The 24,417-nt window shown below is 60.3% G+C and overlaps 1 protein-coding gene across 7 annotated transcripts; it reads right to left on the bottom strand.

Moving 5' to 3' along the window:
• Positions 1-1,708: 1,708 nt before the first annotated feature.
• DAZAP1 (DAZ associated protein 1) lies at positions 1,709-22,303 on the bottom strand. 7 transcript variants are annotated; one of them, XM_059060359.2, is made up of 14 exons: positions 20,741-21,089; positions 20,526-20,626; positions 15,483-15,723; positions 15,074-15,114; positions 14,424-14,590; positions 14,081-14,146; positions 12,506-12,616; positions 11,611-11,659; positions 8,564-8,646; positions 6,142-6,295; positions 5,183-5,212; positions 4,943-5,083; positions 3,975-4,151; positions 1,709-2,599 (listed from the first exon to the last, which is right to left on the bottom strand). In XM_059060359.2, the coding sequence occupies exons 5-14, from the start codon at positions 14,535-14,537 to the stop codon at positions 2,427-2,429; spliced, it is 1,098 nt and encodes a 365-aa protein (XP_058916342.1). In that variant the 5' UTR covers positions 14,538-14,590; positions 15,074-15,114; positions 15,483-15,723; positions 20,526-20,626; positions 20,741-21,089; the 3' UTR covers positions 1,709-2,426. The 7 variants fall into 7 exon arrangements, with proteins under 7 accessions (XP_058916342.1, XP_066889315.1, XP_058916339.1 ...); XM_067033214.1 differs by lacking the exon at positions 20,741-21,089 and having other exon boundaries at positions 12,506-12,613; XM_067033216.1 differs by lacking the exons at positions 1,709-2,599; positions 20,741-21,089 and adding an exon at positions 3,283-3,386.
• Positions 22,304-24,417: the final 2,114 nt, after the last annotated feature.

Consider the following 24,417-nt stretch of genomic DNA (forward strand, 5'->3'; position numbering starts at 1 on the left):
GTGAAAGTGTGGAGTCTTAGCCACTGGACCACCAGGGAAGTCCCCTACCAATCTTATATTTTGTCACAGTAAAAAGCAACCCAACAGATGCGTGTGGTAAACTATAGAACAGCCCCTAAAAAAGCTCAAAAAGCACAATGAAAAAAATTAAAAGAATTAATTTTCTAGCTACACTAGAAAATAGTCACTGAATGCAAAAGAAAGCCGTAACAGAGGCATACAAGAAAAAAAGACGTGATACATCGAAAACAGTTAAACGTTTGGCAGGGGTAAGCTCCATGAATGGATCAAGGATGCAACCAGCCCTGCAGGGAGGCTGAGGTCCTGGAAGAGGGAGTGAATGTGCAAAGGGCCTGAGGTAGGAATGAGAAGATAAAACAAGAGAAAAGGCCAATGCCCTCCCCTCCCCCTGCCTCATGACTCCACCGCACCTCACTCAGTTTGCCCTCACTCAGGTTGCGTGTGGGGCACACGAGGTGACTGTCTCCAGCCCCCTACCGACTAGGCTTGGCCAAGTGGCTTTGTGAGGAGCTGGGGCTGGCCTGGAGGGGACGGGAAGTCTGAGCCCTCCTCAGCCATTTCCACAATGGGGCGGGGTGGGGGGGTAGCCAATTAGGCTTCACGCAAAGGAGGGGACGTCCCTCCGTGCCCCAGTGGGGTACAAGCACTGTGTGTGGGACTGCAGGAAGTGTCTATCAGGGTGTGAAGGTGAAGCAGGCTTGCCCAAGTTTATGGAGGCAAACGTGGTCCTGGGAGCTCCCGGCTGGCTGGAAGGCCCTTCAGTGATTGCACGGCACCCTTTGGCCAGGAGACTGTAATTTTGCAGAGAATTCATCTTGCTGATGTAAGGAGTTAACTTTTAACAATGCAACGACACGTGGTGGGGACTGGAGGCTGCGGGCACGAGGTCCGCCACTCTGCCTGATCCTGCTGCTTCTGTGAAGCGGAGGGATGGGAGGAGGAGGGGTGCAGTCTTGGAGGGTCATCCTGGGTCTGGGGGAGAAGATGCCCGATTTCACTGGCTTTCTGGGCTGAGCCAAGCTTCCCTTCCCCCACAAAGTGCACTGGGCTGGGGCTCTCCGGCCGTCTAGTTCACCGCATTCTCAAGCCTGGCACACTGGAGCCACATCCAGGATTTATGTTCTGAAATCTTGTCGTTTTTACGACAACAGAATGGCCCCATCACTTGACGTGGCAGAGGGGACTCTGCGGGTGGGAACTCGTCCCACCCCGCCTCCCTGGCCCCCAGGTTCCCTCTGCATCTCTGGGATCCCCCTTTGCTGCTCCACTGCCCAGGCCTGGCCCTGCCTCTCGGGCCCTGTGAACAACAGCTGGGCCCCACCAAGTGCCCACCATGACGACCTTCAGCTCCCTGAGCTGCACCCCACCGGCACTGAACTGGGAGTGCCGCCAGCCCCCCTACCCGTGTCCACAGCCCACTTTGTGGAAAGATGAGCAGCCTGCCCGAGGCCACAGTCCAGGTGTCACTCCCGCAGGGGCGGGGGAGGCTTGGCCAGCCCCACCCACGTGTGTGCAAGTGGCCTCTGAACCCTGGGACCCAGGGTCCCTCTCCCAGTGGGTCTGCAGCTCTGACCAGGCCCGCCCCCAGACCAGATCCCCCAAAGCCCCAGACCCGCCGAGGAGGGCCTGGGCTCCCCGCAAGGAAAGGGGCTCCTCCCAGCCGAGGGAATAACGGACACAGCATGGGTTTCTAATCCAAACGCACTTTCTTTATTCAAACCGGTCAGCGGGGACGCCCTGAAGCCCCAAGCGCGGGAGATGGGCTGGCCCGGCCTCCTGGTCCTTGACGCCAGGGCGGACGCAGGCGAGCGCGGCCCCACGGCGCACCTGCAGATGTGGCCAGGCACGCCAGTCGACAAAAGCAAAGAATAAACAAAAAACAAAACACACTCAGTAGATTTCTTCTTTAAGCTCCCAGAGTTTCTGGACCAACGAGTCCCAACCCTCAAAGCCAGGAGTGAGGGACTAAAAACGCCCCTCACCTCCACCAGTGCCGACAGAAACCCTGTTTTAAATTAAAAAATAAGCGAGTATACATTGTAGAAAATTTCTCTTAAAAATCTCACAATTTGTAAATGTATATTTTTTTCTTTAACATAAAAGTTTACAATATACGGTAAAATAAAGGCTCAGGAAAATAATTTCAAAAAAAAGGAAGAAAAAGAAACCTGAAGTTTTGAATTAAAGCTGAAGAATTTTTTTAACCCTGTTGTTGAACCAGTGACTTTTTTATTGAGCTGATGGGTTAGAGAAAGAATACGTTTAAAAACTTCGGTCCAGATGCCCACAGCCACCGCCAGAAGCCCCCCACGCTCCAGTTGGTATTTTCCCCAAGTCTGTGATTGTCACGAGTTCACAAGTTTGAATCCTGGCCTCCGCCGCCTGACATCCTCAAGGTGCTGCGGCTAGCGTCGGTAGGGGTGGAATCCTTGTACGTTGTGGTTCTGACCGCGTCCAAAGCCACTTCCGCCGGCGGGGGGACCCCCCGATCCGGGCACCGAGGGGCCCCCATAGGAGGGGGGCTGCTGGCTGGGGTCTGAGAAGCCCTGTCCGAAGCCCGCCAAGTCCTGTCCGTAACCTGTGGGGAAGAGCACGGTGAGTTGGGACCACTTCGCTCCCACTGGCACCCAGGGCCGGGGCCCTGCGCGGGGCAGGGAGTGGACCCGGAGGGTGGAGGGCCCACCCGGGAGCCTCGGCAGGACCCTGGGCAGCTGTCTTGCACAGAAAAAAAAGCAGCTCCGAGACCCCTCGGACCCCTCGTCCGTCCCGTCTGCTCTCAGCCCCTTTCCCCACTCACTGCCCTGCCCTCACGGCCAAAGAGGCCCTTGAGCCCGGAGACACAGATTATCTGGCCTGCCTCGGTGGGCCACAGGCTTCTAGAAAGTTTGTCTTCGGGTGGAACACAGGGTAGACTCAGCACAGATTTCAGGATGGGAGGAAACGTGACAGGCCAGCCTGAGGTACAGGTACAGAGCTTGGCCCTGACGGTGCTGCCCGCACAGCCCGTCCAGGTCGGGCAGCCCCTCCTCCAAGCAGGAGCAGACCCGCACCGTGCGCGGCAGAGGGGGTCGTCCCGGGGGCCCAGACGCCCACCGTACTGCCCCGCGGAAGGAGAGCTCGGGGCCAGCGGGGCGGTGGCCGGCCGAGATCCTTGCCCCGGCAAGGGCCCGTCCCCGAGGGCACCGCCGAGTCCACCCCCGCCCAGGATGGCAGAGGAGGCGACATCGTGGCCCGGGCGCAGGCAGTGGGGACCGTGGAGGAGGAGGCGCCACCTACCTAGGCCACATCACTGCTCAGCCTGACCATAAGAGTGTAAACAAAGTGAGGGCCGAAGCCTGGCGGCTCTGGAGAAGAGGTACCCAGGCCTGGCAAGAGACGAGACCAGGCTGACTGCCCCAGGCGGCCTCGGCAGAGGAGCAGGGGTGGGGAGGGGCACACGCGCTGTCGCTCGCACGCCCCCACCGGGGGCCGGCGACCCCACACCCGCCACCGCCGCCGCGTCCTGCTCCGGGCGAGGCGAGAACCCACATGCTCAGGGACCGCGGCCCGGCCAGGCCCCCAGGGGAACAAGAGCGTGCAGTGCAGGGGTGCTGGGGGCATCTGTTCAGCGCCAGCAGAGCCCCAGGCCCACCCTGTCCCCACAGGAGCTCCTCTGCTGGGTGCAGAGCCCAGGCTCCAGCATCTACCTGGCAAGCACCCCTAGGGACGCACAAGGCTGACGTCGCACGACCCTCACACCCGCCCTGCGCCCTACAAACCCAGACACCCAAGGCGGCAGGGCCTGCCGGGGCGCCCCCAGGCACAGGCCCTGGACAGCTGCCAGCCGCGGATGCTCCTCCGTGCCAGTGCCCTGGCCGAGACCCCAGAAATCAAGCGCCTGCTCCAGGCCCACTCGAGACTGGGTCTCTCAAGCTCTCCCCGTGGCGCGTGGACGCGGGGAGCGAGGCACTCACCGTACTGGCTGTACGGGAAGTCGGGCTGTGCCGACGGCGGTTTGCTCATGTCCGGGGCGGCCTGAGACGGAGGCGGTGGGAAGGCCAGAGGTGCAGCCCCCGGAGTGGCTGGTGGTGGGGGGACCCCCGGGGGGGCGAACTGATCTGGTGGGGGAGGTGGAGGCCCGTATCCAAAACCTGCAGGCAGACAGACAGGAAAGAGACACAGACGCGGTGCTCGGCCTCGGCGAGCCGCCTGGACCACCTCCACCCCAGCAGCCTGGCCTTGAGGACACCCACAGGCCGGGCCCACAGCCGAGGAAAGGACGCCCGCTGGGCAGAGCCCGATCAACCGCCAGCCTGGCAGCACATGCCTAGCGGGGCAGGGCCACAGCCCGGGTGGCCTTGGGAAAGCGGGAAGTCGTGAGCCGCCCATGAAGGGTGCCCCGCTCTTTCTCATCAGAAATGAAACTGGCCGGGGGCTAGGCCAGGAGCAGGTGCCCCTCCTGTAAGGGCACGCGGTCATCAGGTGCCCCGCAGGCCCTGGTCCGGGCTACAGGGCTGTACTGCCCGGTCCCGGGGGGTGGGGTGGGGCGGCATCACTGGCCACAGGGGGCCGCTGAGCACGCCGCCCCAAGGACCACGAGGGAAGGAAGGCGGCCGAACGACACACTCAGGTGGCTGCCTGTCGGCCCTACAGGATCAGGTGAGGCACTTCTCTTCCCCGATGGACACAGTCACGTGTGGCCACACCCCCTCGACCCACAGTGCTGGGGGACGGAAGGCCCACTCCAGCCCCCCAGGGGTGCTGACCATCTTGATGCCTCTTCAATTACAGCTGGGCACAGAGCAAGTGAATCAAGCCCCCTCAAGTGAAGCATGGAGAGCAGGTCCCGAGGGATTAAGGTGAGCAAGAAAGGGGGTGGGGATCTCTGTGCCCAACACCTCCCAGCCCCCCCGCCCCCCCAGCAGGGCCCGCGGCCACTTACTGAACTGCGGGGGCGCTCCGTAGCCCTGGGGGAAGCCCTGGGGAGGGGGGAACCCTCCAGGAGGGGTGGACACGATGTAAGAGGTGAAGGGCGGGGGCGGCGGGGGGGCTCCTCTTCCCGCGGGGGGCGGTCCGTAGCCACCTGCAACACAGCGAGCAGGCTGAGGGCGGGCAGAAGCCCCCAGCCCCACCCAGCGGCTTCACACCCTGTTCTCGCCATCTCCTCCCCACAGGGACTCACCGATCGCCTGTCCTGCCGGCACCCACATCCCTGCAGGGAAAACAGAGAGGGGTGGGTGCTGCGTCAGCGCTATGGCGTGGACTGGGGATCCCCGCCCCCCGCGGGACCTGGTGTCCTGACGCATCACGGGCGCAGGGGAGGCGTCAGGAGGGGGAGCCTTCCTTGGGTCGCATGGTCCCAGCTCTTCCAAGCAGCCCCTTGGACGGGAGAGCTGGGACGCCCACAGAGTAGGGACTCAGTCGCGTGTGCGGGACTCAGGCTGGGAGGCAGGAAGCCAGGGCGGCCTCCGGCCAAGCGCTGATTCTTCCCCTGCTTGTGGGTGTGAGGGCATCTAGTCTCACTAGATGGTCCCCTACAGCCGTGGCTTGTTTTGCAATAAAAACCATTCTAAAAGCCAGCCCCGGAGAGACCAGGAATAAAGCCTGGAGCCATGCAGAAACGGGTCTATGAGCTTGGGGGCACCCAGTGCCCTTCCCTGGACAGTGTTCCTTCTCTGGGTTTCTAAAGGAAACGGAGGCTCCTGGATACTGGGTCGGGGCCCCTGGCCAACCCAAGCCTCCCCCAAGCTGTGCGTAAAAGCTCTGCCAGCCCCACACGGAGGGCCCACAGCCCAGGGAGCTGGAATAGACCCAAAGGGCCCAAGAGGCGGGACTCCATGCCTCCTCCCCGCTGGGTGGAAACCCCGCTTTCCCCAGAGCCTCTGACCAGAGCCTGCGAGACAGGCCACGTCCATCTCCCACTCCGGCCTCGTGGCACCTGCCCTTGGGGACACACCTCCGTCTTCCGCCGGAGGCACCAGCCCAGCACTCCCAGCGCCCGTGGGAGGCAGAGGGGATAGACCCACCCAACCCTGGACAGGGAGGGGCCCGGGCCCGGGTTCCAGCCCCCACGGCCCGCACGCATGCCAGCGGGCACGTCCCAGCTACGGACGGGCCTGTCGGAAGGGGCACCAGCCTTACCTTGCGGGCCGTACCCCTGCTGCCACGTGGGCGGGGGCTGACCTGCCCAGCCGTTGGCAGCACTGGGCACCACCCGGCTGCCCCACTGGCTGGCCCCCGGCTGGCCCGGCGCTTGGCTTTTGCTGTCCCGTGGCTCGGCCCGTTTAACTTCCACCTAGACAAATCGAGCTCTGGTTTAGGGAAACGCTGAGGGTCTCAGACCCCCTTCCCTTCAGACACACCCTCAGATAACTTACAACTACACTTAGCATCTTATTATGACTTAAAACTAAATACTTAACTATAAACCTTATTTAGGCCGGTAACTTTTTTTTCTTAAAAAAGTTTTTTAAATTCTTTTGTCTAAAAAATGTTTCTCAGGTACAACAGATCCAACTGTAAGACACACGAAGCCCCACCCACTGCAGAGCAGGGCTGAGGGCCGATAGCCCGCAGAGTTCTGTGCGTGACAGGGGTCTTTCAGTCCAGTTAAGGGGCAGTGTCAACCCAGGGTCACGCAGGCCAGGCTCGTGCCGACCACCGCGGCCCTCCTCTTGGCCTCCCCGGCCGGCCGTGCAGGCCCTCTCCAAAGCCCCCGCCCTGCCTGCGCCCCTCAGCTCATACCTGAGAAACACAGTTGATTTACTTAGGTGTTTTATTTAAAATGTCTAATGGAAGATAAAGACTTACCTTCCCCAGGCTAACGCTTAAAGAATCTCAATTAACTCAAAATAATGTCAGAGGGAATGGATGTGATAAGAGAATCTTACATTACATCTAACAAAAAAGGTAAACAAACATGCAATAAAATGGACATTTGAATCAGTAAGCAATCTTCATACTGTGTTAGGTCAGCAGCCCAGGACCCTTCCGCTTTTGGACGTGCCAGGAGCCACAGCATATGGAGGGCGGGACAAGGGGACCGAGGTACCCATCCCACCAGGTCTAGCCCCGCCTACACAGCCTTTCCGATGTGGGCCGACTGACGGCAAAGACCCCCGATTCCAGGGCTGCGTTAGCATTCTAGAATCCCCAGTTATTCTTGTCTGTAGGATAAATCTTAGCGAGGAGAAAGAGACAATGAATTCACTTGGAGTCGTCCTTGGGGTCTCACAGCCTTGGGGTCTCACAGCCTGGTGCGCCAAGCATCGTATATTCAGAATCCCATCAGTTCTGCCTAAAGGCGTTCCTGGGAGAGAACAGACAGGCGGGGACAGAGGCACAAAGACCCCACCTTCCGATGCCCCGAGGATGCTCCGTGGACAGGAACAAAATCCCCAGTAGCTCAGGGCGGTGGGAAAGCAGGACCAGAGAACCCATTTCAAAGAACTCTAATGAGTCTTCACACTTTCCTTAAGGGAATTTGGTTCCTGCTTACAAAGCACAGCAGCCCTGTGATTTAAAAAGTATACATATTCTTTTAGTCTTCCTATGCTGCCCCTTAGCTTTTAATTACAAGTGGGCCTCAGCCCTTCGAGACAGGGCTGGAGCTGGACTCTGCCCCTGAAGGAGGACCTCACTTCTCCCCAGCTGTAAACGCCACAGGACCTTAAAACACGGGACACGGGCTCCTCTGAACGTGTGTTCGTAACAGCGCACACCCTTGGAATCTGCAAGCTAACCTTAAACTAGGAGCATCAGTGAACGTCTCAAACCGAGAGCATGACTGTGTCTCCTGCAGTCAGGTTCGGGTGGAACTGAGTCAGCCGCCCATCTGTAAAGTGAGGGGGCGGGGGGGGGGGCACCCCTGGGGCCAGATTCCCTCCACGTGTCAGCCAACGAGTCGGCCAGGGCTCCGGCAGAAGGGCTGGGCTTGCCGAGGGGACGAGGACAAGCCGAGGGCCCGGGAGGGGTGGCAGCCGGGCCGACTGCACGGCTCCCCACCAGCTACTCAGGTGAGAGCTAGTTCTCAGCAAGCTCAGGGCCAGAAAATGAGGGGTCGGGCCACCTCCCGAGAGGTTCCCTCCGTGGCAGCAACACAGTATGAAGATGAAACAACCAGAGGTCACTTGACTGCATGGAGTTAAGAACTATCAGGAGCATGTGGTCGGTACCGAGTTCACAGTAAGTGACCCAATTTGAAAACCAATCCTTCAGGATGTTTACGTTGCCTTCAGTTTTACACAGAACCTGTTCTCAAAGGTTCACGGCCCGGCACTTTACGGGCCGGCGTGGGACAGGAGGGGAGGGGAGGGGACACACATCTGAAGGAGTGGTCACTGAAACCAAGCCTGAGGCAACCCGTGACTTCACTGGATGCCAGCCTGCCCGCCCGGCCGCCCTCCCCCCAGGGGCTCCCAGCACCGGGTCCGACCCCCAGCACGGGCTCCCGGGATGACCAGCCCGGCCCTCCTCCTGTCAAGGGGTTTCCTCTCCAGTGAAATCCCTAGGTTGCCTAAGGCTTAGTTTGGTCTTAAGGTAAAATAAAACTACAACTACACACTTTTTTGCCCATGATGTCGTGAAAATGCATGTTGACAGCCTGGTCCACTGATTGTTCGTCCTCGAAAGTAATAAATCCAAAACCTAGCCAACGACGAAGAGTGAATCAAGGTAGCAGGGTGTTGTGACACAAAACAGGATGATGAACAGTATTAGGGACGGGCCGAGGGATCGACCGAGGGTTTCAGCGAAGCCTGTGTGCGAGGCCGGGGGCGTGAGCACGTCTCAGCCCAGACGCCGCTTCCTCCTCAGAGGTGACCTTGGAACCACCGGGGCGCGTCTTAGCGGCAGCCCGAACAGCGGGGCGGTGAGGGCCCGGCCGGCGGGCAGCCCCGAGCGTGTCATGGGTGCGCTTCTGCTTTTCTGAAACCCAGGGTCCTCCCCCTCGGCGGGCAGTCGCTTTGCAGCTAGTGCTGACAGCAGCCGTACACTGTTCTAGCGCCTTAACGGAGGTGCATCTCTACCAGTTAGAGCCTCGCCAAGCTTGCCCAACGCTGTTGGGTAAGCCCGAGGAGTCCTGCCAAGGTAACGTACGTATGTATACAGGTGTCTATCTATACGTAGCTGCATAAATAAATACACAGAGATACAGGCCACGGTGAGTTCCAGCAGGTCAAACACTGCTGTCGGCAGCAAGAGCAAGAGGCACCATGTCATCAAAAGGACAATTTCAAAGGGAAAAACAATTTAGCGTTTCCCAAACACGAGAGAGTGCAGTATAAACGAAGTTTGCTGGTCTGGTGAGCGCGGCCGCCTGGCTAGCGTGGAGTGTCCAGCCCTCAGGCTGCTGCTCTGGCTCCCCAGGGCCCATCTGCACTGAGAACTACAGGCCCCCCAAGGCAGCTGCCGGAAGACCCCGAACAACAAAGGATAGGCCAGGGGAAGGGCCAGGGCCGAGAAGGGGCGGAAGACGGGGGTGGGGGGAGGGCACAGAGCACTGCGGGGAGGTGGCCGCACCCAGGCGGCAGGGGAGGGAGCGCCCAGGAAGGAGCAGCTGCCTCCAGGCCTCTCAAGCTGAGCAAAGAAGGAAGGGGGAGCACAGTCGGGCGGACCTCCGGGAAAGCCTCCTGGCAAAACTGTGGTGGGAGAAGGATGGAGGAAGGAAGGCAGCTCAGAACGGTGGGCAGCAGCCTCGCAGGGAGGCCCGTTCTCTCCGCACACGCACAGCCTGAGCGTGACACACACGCACACAGAACCTGCACACGGCGTGGAGAGGAACTGTGAACAGACCGGAGGAGACAGACCGGAGGATACGGGCCGCAGCGGCGGGCACGCGGGAGGGTGTGAGGGAGCAAAGGTGGCAGCTGGGGTGTGTGGGGACTGAGCCCCGGGGCGGGGACGCTCAGATGAGGCTCAGATGGGGCGAGGAACAGGGAGGGAGGGAGGGAGGGAGGGAGGCTTCGCAGAAGACTCGGGAAGGAGAGAAAGTAGGGACGAGCTCTCAGGGCGCCTGCCAACCAACTGCTGGCTCTGGTGCGGCTCCCGCCCTCCACCTGCCTAGCACTGGGGGCCACGCGGGGACTCGCCAAGCCCCACGGCGGAGGATGGAAGGAGCCACGCGGGAACGGGGCCGAGGGGTGAGCCCCGAGCGCTCTCCCGCAGCCCCTCCTGCCCAGACCCCGCCCAGGCCGCCTGGCGCCCCGGGGTCCGGGCTGAGGACCACGGGCGGCCCACGGGGTGCCTGAGAGCTGCCTCGGGACTCCCGCGTCCCAGGGCATCCCAAGATCAGAGGCAAATGGTGGAACACAACACGGGTGATGAACGGCATGTGAAAAAGTGCACGTTTTCTCCAAGTGCAGGAGTGTCTGAAGCCACAGGGCTCGCGGTCCTTAGAGTGCAAGAGGCGGTGAGTCGTGGGGAAGGAGCCCCGGGGCGGGGCTTCTAGGGATGCGTCTGTCTGTCAAGAGGCGACATCACCGCTGAGGAAGCGGAACAGAAACACACTGAAACTTCGTTTACACCCCACTGGAGCAAAGCCCGCTCCCTCCTCTGACTGCGGGACTGGCCTGTACCTGTGTGATATAATTTAGCACCTGGAGAAGAGAAATCTAAAGAGATATCGTTAATCACAAACAATTCACAGAGAGAAAAAGAAAAACAACTTACTTAACGTTACTGTACTTTACTATGAAACACTTAAGTATGTCACTAAGCATGTACGTCTACGTTAAAATTAAGACTAAGACTTAACAGCTTAACCGACATGAAGTGAGGATACGTTACTTAATCATGGAGGAAGAGGAGGATGAGGTTCAAATGGCAAACTATTCTCCAGCATGGCGGGCGCATGCTGCGGGCGGCGCCGGCCACGCTTGGATGCCTCGAGGGGCTGGGCAGGGCCCACAGGGCCTGGTGCACTTAGCTCACAAGGCCGGTCCAAAAGCGGTTCAGGAACCAAAACACAGAGGCAGGGACAAATAGCAGCAGCCGGGGGGGTGGGGGGGACAAAAAAGAAAAGAAAGAAAAACAAAGGGCATGGAAATGGGGCGCCCAGTGTCCCAGCCCCGCAAACCAAAGTGGACGTGCAGGTGGGCGGCTGGGGGAGCCTGGTGCGGACGCACTGGGGTGGCTCCTTGCCCTCCTCCCACCTGCCCCGCCGACTCAGGGGAAAAAGAACAAGAAAAGAAGAAAAAAATCATGGGATGGATCAAGGGAACTCCACGTTCAAGCCGAGCTGGGGCAGACCTAGCCTGACGACATGAAATGAGACTCCTGACTTCGCTGGAGTGAACTTAAAACAGGAGATGGTCGTAATTTAGGAAGTTCACAATTTAAAAGAAAGACTAATCTTTCAGGACACCCTTAAAAACAGAAACCATGTTGAAATTCATGCCAAGTTGTAAAAACTGCAAAAGAACGAGCTTAAAAAAAAAAAAAAAAAGGTTGTACTGCCTGCCCTCGGGAAGCAGACAGGCTGGGGCTGCATGGGAAGGGACTTCAGTCTCCAAACCACCCTCTCCTGAGGCAAGGCTCGCTAGAACCACCACCTAATTGTGAGATAGTTTGCCATCTGAGGGGAAGGCCAGGGACAAACTCCATCTCTTTTACCTCGAGGCCTCTGCTTTTCCGCGTCGTAGATCATGACCACTTCCGTGACCTGGAAGGGAGATGGGCGTCTGAGGGCCCAGGCCTGCAGGTGGTACAGGCACATCTGCCCACAACACTCCTGGCCCCCACTGCCTGAGACTGGCTGCCGAATGCAGGAAGTCCCGAGGCAAAAGGCCGGCTTCCTGGGCTCTGAGACCCACGGGGCCGAGAGCAGACCAAGGGGTGCTCACAGGGAAGGGTGGGCGGTGGGTCACCAGGGGCCCAGGCCCCACGTTCCAGTGGGGAGAAGAGAGCCAGGACCTCCCACCCGGGATCAGAGTCCCCAGCCTGGCTGGGCCACCACGCTCCCCTCCTCGTCCGCCCCGCACAAGTTCCTGCCAGGCCCTGGGCACACACAGGCACCACCAGGCAAGCACGCTGTGGCCGGGGCATGCGTGGCCGGTGGAAGCCTGGTGGACTTCGTGTCTCTGCTTCGGATGAGGGGACAGCCTCCCCACCCACTGGCCCTGTAAGCTCTCCCTGTGTCCTGTCTGCCCCGCTAGAACCCAGCTCCCCAAAGGAGCCCCCGTGAGATTCTGACGTTTTTTAGCCTCTTCCAGAAAACAAACCCACCCAGCCCCCATGCTAGGGGAGGGGGCGGAAGCCTCACCCAAGCCCGGCCCCTTCTCCCTGACCCCGTCTAGCACTTTCCGCCGCAGTGCCTAGAGCTGACCCGAGGGCCTTCCAGGAGGTCAGCCTGCCCCATTTACAGTGAGTCCTCTCCTGGGATGGTAACAGGCCACGCAGGGAACGCATGGGGCTCTGGTCTGCTTTGTGCCAGACTCAGCCTCCCCAGGACACAGGGCTGCGCCACTCCCGCCCTGACCGACCCGCTGCTGGCGCGGGGAGAACTCACCACTCCGAATTTCTTGAAGTATTCCCTGAGCTCTGTCTCACCACAATTGTGAGGAATTCCACCGACAAATATCTTATTTGATTTACTGTTATCACTCCTGGGTCCTTTCTGCTGTTTCAAGGAGGAGAAGATGGTCAGTTCACGTGGGGAAACTTCCTAACGCTCCCCGCTGTTGTGCACGTTGTGGCCTCTGAAGGTCAGACCAGACACCCCAGGAGCCCAGTGAGTCCAGAAAACCCCAACGGCCGCTGTACGAACGAACGCGTCCACCCGCCGACAGAGGCCTGGGTGCCCCAAGCGCGCCCACCCACGGCGCCTGCCAGCTCTGCGGTGTGGAACTCGGGGCTTTAGGGGAGGAGAAGGAGTACCAGGGTGGCCCGCACAAACCAAACCGGCAGACCAGGCTCGCTTCCAGGGGCAGCGTCTAAGCTGGTGACGCAAGGACGGTGCAAAGTTCGGCTAACTGAGGCTCAGTTGCCCCCTCTTCCGCCTTCTGGCCCGGACCCCACCCTCTGTGGACACCCCAGGTTGCCACCTCCTCCCACCCCCCCAGACACCAGCAGCTGGGGACGCAGAGGCCGCGCTTTTGGGTGTGGGGGCGGGGTGCCAGCGGCAGGGGAAGGCGTGGAGGTGGGTACACACACGGCCGGCCCCTGCAGCCATGGGTTCCGCGTCCTTGGATCCGACCAACCGCGGATCAAAAATATTCGGGAAAAAAAAAAATCCCACAAAGTTCCACAAAGCAAAACTTGAATTTGCCGCACGCCAGCCAACTATTTACACCATATCAGGTATCGTGAGTCATCCAGAGATGGTTTAAAGTGCACAGGAGGACGTGCGTAGGTTACAGGCCATGTTACGTAAGGGACTTGAGCGCCTGGATTGTGGTCACCTCGGGGGTCCTGGAAGCAGTCCCCGCAGATCCCACCGAGGGACGGCTGTGTAGATCACTGACGCTGACCACTGATGAATCTGGGCAGTGTGTTATTTAGGTGTTCACTGTACCACTCTTTTTCTGTATTTGATATTTCCTAACAGAAAGCGGGAAAAATACGCCCTTGGTCTGAGGCTCCTGATGGAAATGCTGGTGCCCGGGCCCCAGCCCCGCATGGCCCCCAGGCCAGCCCATCCAGCAGGGCTTTCCTCGAGGATAGGGCACTCTGGGTGACGGCTGGCCTGGCGCCGGGGGCCACAGGCGGCTCACAGAGTCCCAAGGTGGGTTCTGAACTCAGCAGGCCTCCTCCCTGGAGGGGAGCAGTCAGCAGAGCGCTGAGTAGGGGGTGGCGGGGGGCGCAGGGGGGGGCGGCCGGGAGCAGTCGGCGCGGATACAACGGAAGGTTCCTGACGACAGATGGCTATGAGCCATCGTTTGCAAGGTAGACTAATAAGAAACTTCTCAGCTACAAGATAAAAAACTGCCAACACCGAATCAACTCGAGCAGTTCTCGGCGGCTCAACCTCATGCCGGAAGCCCTCCTGTCGCTCAGTCTGAGTAAGCAAGGACCCAGGTCGGAGACACGGCTCCCCTAGCGTCAGCGGCTGCGGGACACCCAGGAGGAACCCCCAGCCCCTTACCCAGCCTTCCTTTGGCCGCGTCCTCTCCGGCTGCATCCCCCGAGGCGTACATGGCTTTGGGTCGATCTGTTGGAAGTTTCAAAGGAGCAGTGGTGAACAGGAGACTTGTTCCCCCCAGAAGAGAAGGTGTTAGCAGCAGGGCCGGGGCACAGGGCCCATCAGGTGGCCTGGGCCGCATCCTGGCCCAGCGCCCGGTCTAAGCTCTGAGCCTTAACCCCTTCAAACCAACCCCACGGGAAAGCAGTCCTTGACACACACACACACACAGACACACACACACACACACACACTCTGGAGCCACACACAACCAGACGGAGAGCTTTCTTCGGGGACCGGCACTCACGTTTCGGCCATCGAGGGTGTGTGGTCTGCTGGCCAGCACTGTGCCCACGCAGTTTGGATCTTTGAATTTGACGAACCCAAAGCCTCGAGACTGGTTGGTTGTCTTGTCTTTCATGATCACACAGTCCACAACCTCTCCATACTGGGAAAAGTAGCTGCGCAGCGTCTCTGCTCAGAGATTGGGACACACGCACAAGCAGAGCAGGACGTTAGGCAGGTCACACTCTCCCAGCCCGTCAGCCTGACCTGGAAAGGGTGCAACTAGGAACCTTTAAACTGGCTGATCCACTGACGTGGGGGCAGCGGAGAGGGTGAAGGACGGGGTGCCAGGGAAGGGAAGGTGCACCCCAGGTCCGGGGGAAGAAGAAAGGCCACAGCTGAGTAGGCAGAGCCAGCGGATCCCTAGCCCCCCTGGATCCACCTCCACATGCCAACAGCCTCTGCCTTCAGAGCCGGCCACCCTCCCCGGCTGTGACCGTGACCATGACCATGAAGGATCGGGACGAGATCAAGCTCCAAAGCCCACAATCATGCATCTCTGCCCCCATCAACTCCTGACCAAGTGCCCCTTCCCAGAAACCAAGACAATAAACAAGTCAGGAATTAAAGACAATTCACACAATGCAAAGACCGAGGTCCACTCACACCTACCTTGGGTGGTGCTCCAGTCAAGACCGCCCACGAAGAGCTTCCTGCAATGCAACGAGAAAACATTCAGGGTCAAGACGGTTCTGCCCTGGGAACTCCCTGGCGGTCCAGCGGTTAGGACTCGGCGCTCACTGCCGGGACTGGGTTCAAGCCCTGGTCGGGGCACTAAGATCTGCAGGCGGCATGGCCCAGCGCCCCCCGCAAAAAACAGGGTTCTGCCCAAGGTGCCGGCCGCCCAGCCTACCCTAAGGTGGTAAACCAGGGCATGGCCATGGCCCAGCCTCATCAGTCAAAGGCATGAACGAGGCCTCCAAGATCTGCCCACAGGGCGGGAGAGTTAGAACGTCCCAAGTCGCACGTACACGCTGACCTCAACCACAGTAAGGAAAGAGAGACCGACGGCACCCCCTACCGTGCCAGTTTGGGAGCAGGATCACGGGGCAGCTTCCCAACTGCTCAGCAAACACCAAAGGTTTCCAAGTCCCGAGCTGAGATCCCACGCAACGAACGCAGACGACAGCGGGGATGAGGGCTTTAGGACAAAGCTGGGATATGCAGCACGTGGTCACAAGTAAGGACCCACAAATCACTGGGGAGGTCCCTGGAGCTCTGACGTGGCAGGGTGGCCCGGGCTGTCCTTTCGGACAGGTGCCCTAGAATGTTTGAGAGGAAAACTTCGGGTGGCCTCCCTGCCTAGTGTCCACATAGTCCCGGGGCGGGTCCAGAACCCAGGAGCCTTCCACTGCCCGCCACTCTCAGGCTGGCTGCGCCTAAGTGAACGGAGAGGTGCCCTGTGCTGTGGGATCTCAACCCAATCCGGGGCGGGTGTGACAGGGCAGCTAGGGGACGGGGCTCTCCATCCTACCTGCTGCCCCGGGAAAAGGAATGACACTGTCACCCTCAGGACGGCACCCAGGCACTGTCCCCATCCACAGCCAACCCCACCTTGCTTGGCTTGAAGACAAAACAGCCCCCCGAGGCTGAGCGCGCTGAGCCCCGGAGCGCACCAGAACCGGCAGCTGGGATGCAAGGACAGACCCTTGCAGGGCAGTGGCCCTAGCCGCACTCAGGGGTCTCTCCCACTGCGGCTTTCTGCCTGGGGGAGAGAAACTCAGCGTGGAAGAAACAATTTCCCCGCCCCAGACAGGTGGCCCCTGCCATACTCAACATGCCCCCGTCCCCCCCCACAGAGCACGTTCCGGGATGGGGAGGCCAGGAGCTCACACCCGGGCCTCGTGACCTTCCCGTCCTGTCCCCTACGCACCCAGGCTCCTCCTGCCTCCCAGAGACCCTGGGGAGTACAGCCCGCAGCTGTGCCCCACTGCCCCAGGGCCTGGCACCCAGGCGGGCGATGACCGAAGGGCCCTGAGGCTGGCATGGGCCGCCTCTGCGCCCAGGCCTTGGGCACGAGCACAAACGGGTTTGCTGTGGAAGAGCGGCTTGAAGAAACAAAGGACCTGGAGCATTCTCAGAAAACCTGAGGCAAACGCCAGCTCACTCAGAGGAACCCCACCTCTGTTTAGCCTGTGCGCGACCAGGAGAGCAAGGTTGCCAGCCAGTCCCTCGGAGCAACCCAACCCCCATGCCGCTGAGGAGGAAGGAACTGGTCTGACCAGTCCACGTTCCAGCCCTCGTTTAAATTTCAAAATCAGACGTTAAGGGGAAAAGAGAGAGAAAGGCCATCACCTGTGCAAATTGACAAAACCGGAATCTGCCCTGTGGATTAGATGATGATGTGGTGTTGATATGTGCTTCCTGATTTTATCACTGTGCTGTATTTAGAAAATGTTTCTGTTCTTGGAAAACAGGACACACAGGAGCGTCCAGAGGCGCACAGGGCTGGAACGTGGCACGGAAAGCACGCAGGGGGCCGGCGTGAGGAAGTCGTGGCGACTGTGCCCCGTTCCTGTCACTGCTCTGCGAGTCCCAAGTTATATAAACTAGGAGGCGAAAGCTGCTCACCCGAGAAGATGCCAGGAGCACAGCTGGCACAGGAGAGAGCTCTATGTGACCGGAGACCCCATGCCAGTGTTGCGCTGGGTGCTTTATGTATTTCCTTTCCTCCTGCTCCCTGTCTGCAAATGGAAGGTTCTGGAAGGCCCAGGGAGACCTCGCTGACCCGCGGTGGCAGGGACTCGGGGGCCTTAGGCAGACTTGGCGCCATCGCCGGTATCGCAGCCAACACATCTGCACAGGGCGCTGCCCACCCTACGGCCGTCGGGGGGTGGCCCGGACAGACTTGCTTGGCACCAGGTGACCTCAGGCCTTTCTGGGCGCTTACACGCGACTCAGCAGATGAAGGGTCAGCTGACCCCACGTGGCAGCCTCTCTCCAGCCCTTCCCTGCTCTGAAGGGTGCCAGAGTCATCACTCAGCTGAAGCTGGAAGCTGGGGGGCCCTCCCACAGACCCCGCCCCGCCCCCAGGGGACCTCCTGGCTCTGTCACACCCCTCCATCCCTGGAGACCCAAGAGGATGTCTGCAGTCAGCGCTGGCTGCCGGGGCCTGCACCCCGACTGCCGGGATGGGGTCGCTGCCTTCCTCCAGGAAGGGGTTCGGCACAAGTGACCGGGTGCTGGGGTCCGGGAAACACTCACCCTCTTCCGGCTGCTGAATGGAAACCTGCTCTGGATGACTCTCCTGTTCTTGCTCTGGGTACTTTAGGACAACTGTGTGGTATGTACTCCAGAAAGTCAGGCTCCGGTGGCTCCCCCGGCCCAGGCTGCCCACTGCAGGCACCACGGGCCGCGCCCAGGAGGGCAGGGGGCTGAGGCCAGGACTCCTCACACGGTCCAGCAGGCGGCCCTCTCCTCTACAGCCTGTGTTCACAACTTTCTGCAGCCAGGGAGCCACCCCACTTCCAGCCCTTCGGCTGTGACAGACTGGACACCCCAAAGACAGTGGTTGGGGCAGGGGTCTCACCCTGCAGGCCAGGCTCCCCTCCGCCAGCCGGTGAGATCACCTCTCACAAACCATGGGGCCTCACAACACATGGAAAGCTTGGGCCGACCTTCGCTGCACACGTGGGAGGCGCGCCAGCTCCCGACAAGACACCACAGCCCACCGACCCCCGCCAGCCGGAGCCCCCCAGACAGCGACCTCCACCAAAACACAGCCGCGCTCGCCTGCAGGGGTGCCCCCAATCCTAGGCTGGCCACCCTGGGAGTGACCTTGGCCGAGTCCCCTGACCCTTCTAAGCCTCGGTGTGCCCCGTCAAGGGAGGGATCAGAGCTGAAGCTACAGAGGTCCAGCGCAGCCCAGGGCAGGGGCTCTGAGGAGGGGCCCCGCACAGAGGGCAGCACGCCACCAGGTCCAGGTGCTGGGCCCACTGCAACGGCCAGAACCAGAAGGAAGTCAAGCAGAGCAGACCCCAGCATCACAGCCAAATGTACAGGCGTCCAAACAGCCCTGGGACACACATCCTAACCCAAGGGAGCAGGCGGCAAGGACACACTGGGAACCAGGCCTCAAAGAGCAAATGCTCCCAAACAGGGGTCTCACCTGGACAATCCTGCCCCCAGGGGGCACTGGACCACGTCTGGGGACATCTGTGGCTTCTGGCATCGAGGGGGTGGGGGCCAGGGATGCTGTTCCACACCCTGCAGAGCCCAAGACAGCTCCAAAATGCAAGAGAGAAGCCCCAGAGAAAAGGCCCTCCACCCCCACCCCTACAGGGCAGGAGACACCTCTTCCCCCACCACACAGTGGGCCCCCCCCACAGGGCGCTCACACCTACAGGCCTCAGGAAGCTCGGCCTTGCATGCTCCCGGTCTACACCCACGGGTCCAGCCAGAGCTCAACGGAAGGCTCTCTGCCTCTGTAAGGAACCATTCCAGAAAGAGCCGCGCCCATGAGGGACCCACAGGCTCCACCCCAGGACCCCTCTGGTGCTAAGTCACCTGAGCCCTCATGTGCCCCCACATCACCCACCTCCCACATTTCCGCCCTGAGCAGGTGTGCCCACATCTCTCTCCAGAGACCCAGTGCTGCTTTCCCTCCCCTCCCCCAGGTCCCTCGTCGTCCTGGGACCCTCCCCTCCCCTCAGTCACATCCAAGTGTCCCTGTCTCACCAGCCCCAGGGAACGCCAGCAGAACCACATCTGCCAGATAAAACCCCCATCAAACTCCTCTCCGGCTCCATGACACATCAGCCCCCAGAACCTCAGTCCGGGGAGCCCTCTTTAAGCTTACTCTCCAAGGCCACGGAGGAGACCGGGACACAACCCTGACTGCTCCCCGGCTCTCAGCAAGGTGAACACCCGTCTCGACGGGCGGCCCAGGAGGGAGGACATCCACCTGTGGCACCCGGGCTCCACGAGGGCCACACGTGACACCTGCTGCTCCTATCGGGCCTCTGCCCTCAAGACCCGCCCGGGCTCTGCTTGGGCCACTGTGACAACCAAGATGACGAAAATATAAACTAAAAGCAGTGGCCTCACCAGCCCCTGTACAGTCCAGACGTGGAGAAGCTTTGCCTTCAAAGGCTCAAACTCAAAATTGCAGATCCCCGACGCGGCAGCACCCCAGGCATCCACCCACTTCCTGAGGACGCAGGTACCGTCCCCAGAGCCGCCCCTCTGGCCTGGGAGCCGCTCGGGAGGGGCTGACCAGACACCAAAGCGAAGGAGGTCTGAGGGGAAGGTGGGTGTCTTCAGCGATTAGTGAGACTGTCACATCCCCGTAACATGGCTGCCACTTCATCTGAGCATGGCGCGCGCTCCCACACGGCGACCACCGCAAGTGGGCAACGGCGGTCCCACGGGAACCTCCAAGAGGGCCCGTCGCCAGGGAGCCGGATGGGGCCACAAGCGCTGAACTAGCACAGCCACACAGAGCAAGCAAGTCAAGGGGGACCCGGACTTCCCACGGCAAATGGAAAGAAGGCTCCCACAGAAAACAAACTGACCAATGTTTTGGGCGAGGCAATAAAGTTTCTGGGACACCTGACATCTACAACTTTAGAACTTCGGTAATCTGGGTGCATTCACCAGGGTGGTGAGGGGAACGCGGCCAGGCAGGTCCCTGATCCCGATCCGGGTTCAGCTACTTGCTCTGCAGCCTCCCCAAGCTGCCTATGGGTCTGGGGTGGGTCTGCGGTGCCGAGGGTGGGACCCTCCAGACCCAGCCTTGGATCCTGGCTCCGCCCTCTCCCAGGGGTTGGTACAAGCGGTAGGGGTGAACCGCCAGGGACCCCTGTCTGGCCGTCTCCTCGAGGGCACACCGAGGGGCAGGCCTCTTGGATCTGGAGGCTCCCTGCCTTCCCAGGCGAGAGGAAAGGCAGCCCTGGCCTAAAGAAGTCAGCCTCTTGGCCGCAGAAGGCTTGGCTGTCAGGAAAAGAGGCCCATGTAGCTGTGGAAGACCTGCTGGCGCTCCCGCAGGTCCTGCCCCTTTCTGCCGCAACTTTCTTTCTGCCCACATCCTAGCTTCCCAGCGGAAGCACGGCAACTTTTCACTTACCCGACACACAGCTCAGACTTCCAGTGCCTGTACGTCTTTCCTAACCAAAGCAGGCTAGGAGCTACACGCCTTCTTTCTGGTCCTCTAAACGCTGTGGGGTTCTAGAGGGGGGAGCCCACAAAACACACTTTATGTTCTATGGTGTAACGTGCTGCTGGAACCTGGCGGGGGCTCAGTGAGGCCAGCCACCCACCAGCCAACAATGACTTACTCACCAAATCAAGCGTTTTGTAAACACCACATCTGTTCAAAGCTAAGTGCACGGAGAAATGTACACAAGGCCACGGAAACCCAGCCCAGGCTGTTTTGCCGTCTCCGCAAAAAGAATTTAACTGTAAAATTACGCTGATGCTGTAGAAACCAGCCTCTGCAAAGAAAACTAGACCAAACCCCTAGACTAGGGCAGAATGGCATTTCCTAGCTCCTCTGGGATCACTCTCCTCTCCAGCTCGTTTAGCATTAGGCAAAGCTATAATTATTAAAAGGGAAACTTAGCTATAACAAATCTTCTCTCACCAATAGTTGCAACAAGGAGAAAGACCTCAGGAACAAGCCTGTCTGTCCACCGCCCAAGTTTCTCTTTCTCTTTATCTTAAACCCGCCCATGGGAGTTGGGTGGGGGCTGAGCAGGAAGGGGCTCCATCAACATAAAAACAACAGTTGCAGACACCCCATCAGGTGGCGCGGAGGCGCTGAGATGGTGGACACTGCGGGGTGCGCTGCTTGCAGACCGGGGACGGCCCCCCATGACCTTGGCCCTCGGGCCTTCGGCTTGCGAAACTACACTTGGGAAAAGAGTAGACAGTGGAGTGGGCACTCGCTGAGTCCCGGGTGGGAAAAGCTGGGCGGCAGCAGAACTGAAAGCCCCCCGCCGACCGGGCCGCCACGTGCGCTGACCCGCCAAGTTCGTGCACGGGCTGGGGGCTCCCTGGACCCCACAGGTTCCTATTCGAGGTCCCCAAGGAAAAGCATGAGCACGGGGACGGTTCCGCCCCCCCCCCGCCCAGCGAGAAATCCAGGAGCGGGGGAAGACAGAGTGTCCCGGACCCCCACCCCCACCCCCGGTTCCCGATCGAGGGTCTCCCTGCGGTAAACTCCGGCTCGGCGGCGGAGTCTGCCCTAGGCAGGAAACAGCAGGAAACCCCCAGAAACCCCCAGTTGAGGCTCGGGGTTCCTGGCCAGAAAGCGGCAGGACGCCCGGACCTCCAGAACTCCCCGGATCCCCCGGTGGAGGTTCGGGGTCCCAGGCCACGAGGCGGCGGGACACCCGGACCCCCCGGTTGAGACTCGGGGTCCCCGGCCACGAGGCGGCGGGTCGCCCGAACCCACAGAACTCCCCGGACCCCCGGTTCCCGCTCGGGGTCCCCGGCCACGAGGCGGCGGGGCGTCCGGACCCCCAGGTCCCCCCAGGGGCCCCCCGGCCCGTCGCGACCCCGGGCTCCCGGCCGCCGGCTTGGCACGGCCCCGCGGCGTGACCTTGACGGGCCGGGCGGGTCTGGGCGGGGGCCGGCCGAGGCGGCGGCGCGGGCCGGCGCGTCCTCACCCGATCTCGTCGGCACCCGAGTTGTTCATGGCGGCGGCGGCGGCGAAGGCGCTCGGCGTCCGGGCCCCCTGGCTCGCTCCCGCCTCCGGAAGGTCACTGGCCCCGGCGCCCTCCCCACAGCCACGGCCCGGATCTGCGCAACGGCGGCGGTCGCGCTGCCTCCTCCCCTCAGCGCCAACGGTCACCGCGCGACCCCGCGCCCGCGCCGCCGCCCTGCGCACACCCGGGCGCGCTCCCGCACGGGGCCTCCGTAGGCGGAGCCAGGGGTGCGCCCGTGTGCGTGCGTGCGTGCGTGCGGCGGGGCCCGGGCCGTCGCCGCTTGGCCGCCGCGCTTCGGCCTTCCTCCTCGGCGACTGCAAGCGTCGCCGCGGGGCACGTTGGGAAGTGCAGTCCCGCGCGCCGGCGCCGGCCCCGCCCCGCCCCGAGGAGGGGAGCGCGCGGATCGAGCCGCGTGCGTGCGCGTGCTGCGAGCGTGCGTGCGTGCGCGGCGGCGCGGGGCGCGTGCGCGGCCGGGAGCTCGGGGCTAGGCACCGCGGGGCGCAGGCGCGGCTGCGGCTTCCTTGTTCAGCCTCGAGTGCGGAGCGGGGGCGCGCGTGGTGTCAGCCGTGGGAAGAGGCCACGCCCGCACCCCGCCGGGCCGCGGGAGGCTTTGGCGCCACGTTCAGCTCCTGCGCCTCGACTCCCCCGCTGCCCCCAGAAGACGATACCGACGGTCAGAGAGGCTCATTCACCTGCCCAAGGTCACTTAGGGAAAGAACTGGAATCAAATCCAACAGTTGGCTGTAGGTCCAATGATTATGAAAACACATTGAGTCCCTGCCATGTGCCAAGGATTGTCCTGCCCTCATTTGTCCACACCGGTGGTTTTCACCCAGGGTGATTCAGCCTCCTTCTCCCCTCGGGGGACAATGAACCATGTCTGGAGATACAGTTTTGGTTGTCACCACTGGAGGTGGGTGCTACTGGCATCTAGTGGGTGGAGGCTGGGGATGCTGCTAAATATCCTACAATGGGCAGGACAGTCCCTCCAGCAAAGAATAATCTGCCCAACACGTCAACACGGAAGGTGGAGAAACCCAGGTCTGCACGGACCATAATAAAAGCTGACCTGAATGGGGTTATCAGATGGTGGTTTGTGCTGCGTGGTGACTTTCCACTCACTTTCTCAGCCTCTCGGTAGCCTGACAATATAACTGATTCACCATAAAATGAAACAAATGTGAGGAATCAAGGAACCAGGTCACAGGCAAACAGTATAACATGAAACATTTAAAATACACCTCACTTTGGCTACTTTACAGTTTGCAAAGCACATTGGCATCATCAGTTCCACCAGAGAGTAACTCGTTAGTCCCCATTCATAGGTGAGAAGCAGAGGCTCAGCAGAGGGGAAAGGACTGGCCTCAGGTGGCATTGGGCAGGTGTTCTGTCTTCCCCCTGGGGGCTCTGTGAAGTTTTTCTGGTCAGAAGAAACCAGTAACACTTGGCGGGGGGGGGGGGGGGGTGCTGGCTCCACACTGGGGGGAGGCGGGGGGAGCACGGCCCAAGTTCTCAGTCAGACAGACACGCCCTAGGTTGCTCACAGTGCACTATTAGAAGAGCAGAAAATTGGAAGCAACCCCCATGTCCATCCACTGGTGACAGGATAAATAAACCACGAAGGGCGTGAATGACATGTACAGGATGTGGTCAAATGAAGGAAGGCAGACACAAACTGTTTAAAAGAAAATACTTTTAAAAATACAGACACCTACCAGGGATAAAACAACAAGCAGCTATGTACCTGCCACTGAAACGAACACGTTAGCGTTTTTGTCACGTTTGCTTCAGATCTTTTTAAGAAAATGAACTTGACGGTTTGCTTTTCCCTCCTCCCCGTTCACTTCCTTCCTCCCACCCCAGGGCAAACGATGGGACAAAAACGGGTATGTGCACACTTTCCTGAATTTACTCCTAACGTGAGTTCAGGCATACCCAATACACAGAATATAGTTTTGGCTCTTTTTTTCATTGTGGTAAAATACATGTAACATACAAGTTATTGTTGTAACCCTTTTTAAATGCACAGCTTGGTGGCATTAAGCACATTCACATTGCTGTCCAACCATCCTCACCATCATCTCCAGAACTTTCTCATCTTCCCAAACTGAAACTTGGGAAGTTTGACTCCCCAGCCCCTCCCCCAGCCCCTGGCCCCCACCATCTACTTCCTGCCTCTGTGGATGTGACTCCTCCAGGGACCCCCTGTGAGCGGAATCAGACAGTATTTGTCCTTTTTCATCTAGCTTATTTCACTGAGCATCGTGTTCTCAAGGTCCATCCACGTTGTAGCGAGTGTCAGTGCTTCAC

This window comes from Kogia breviceps, chromosome 4 (genome assembly GCF_026419965.1).
Source record: "Kogia breviceps isolate mKogBre1 chromosome 4, mKogBre1 haplotype 1, whole genome shotgun sequence".
Lineage (NCBI taxonomy): Eukaryota > Metazoa > Chordata > Mammalia > Artiodactyla > Physeteridae > Kogia > Kogia breviceps.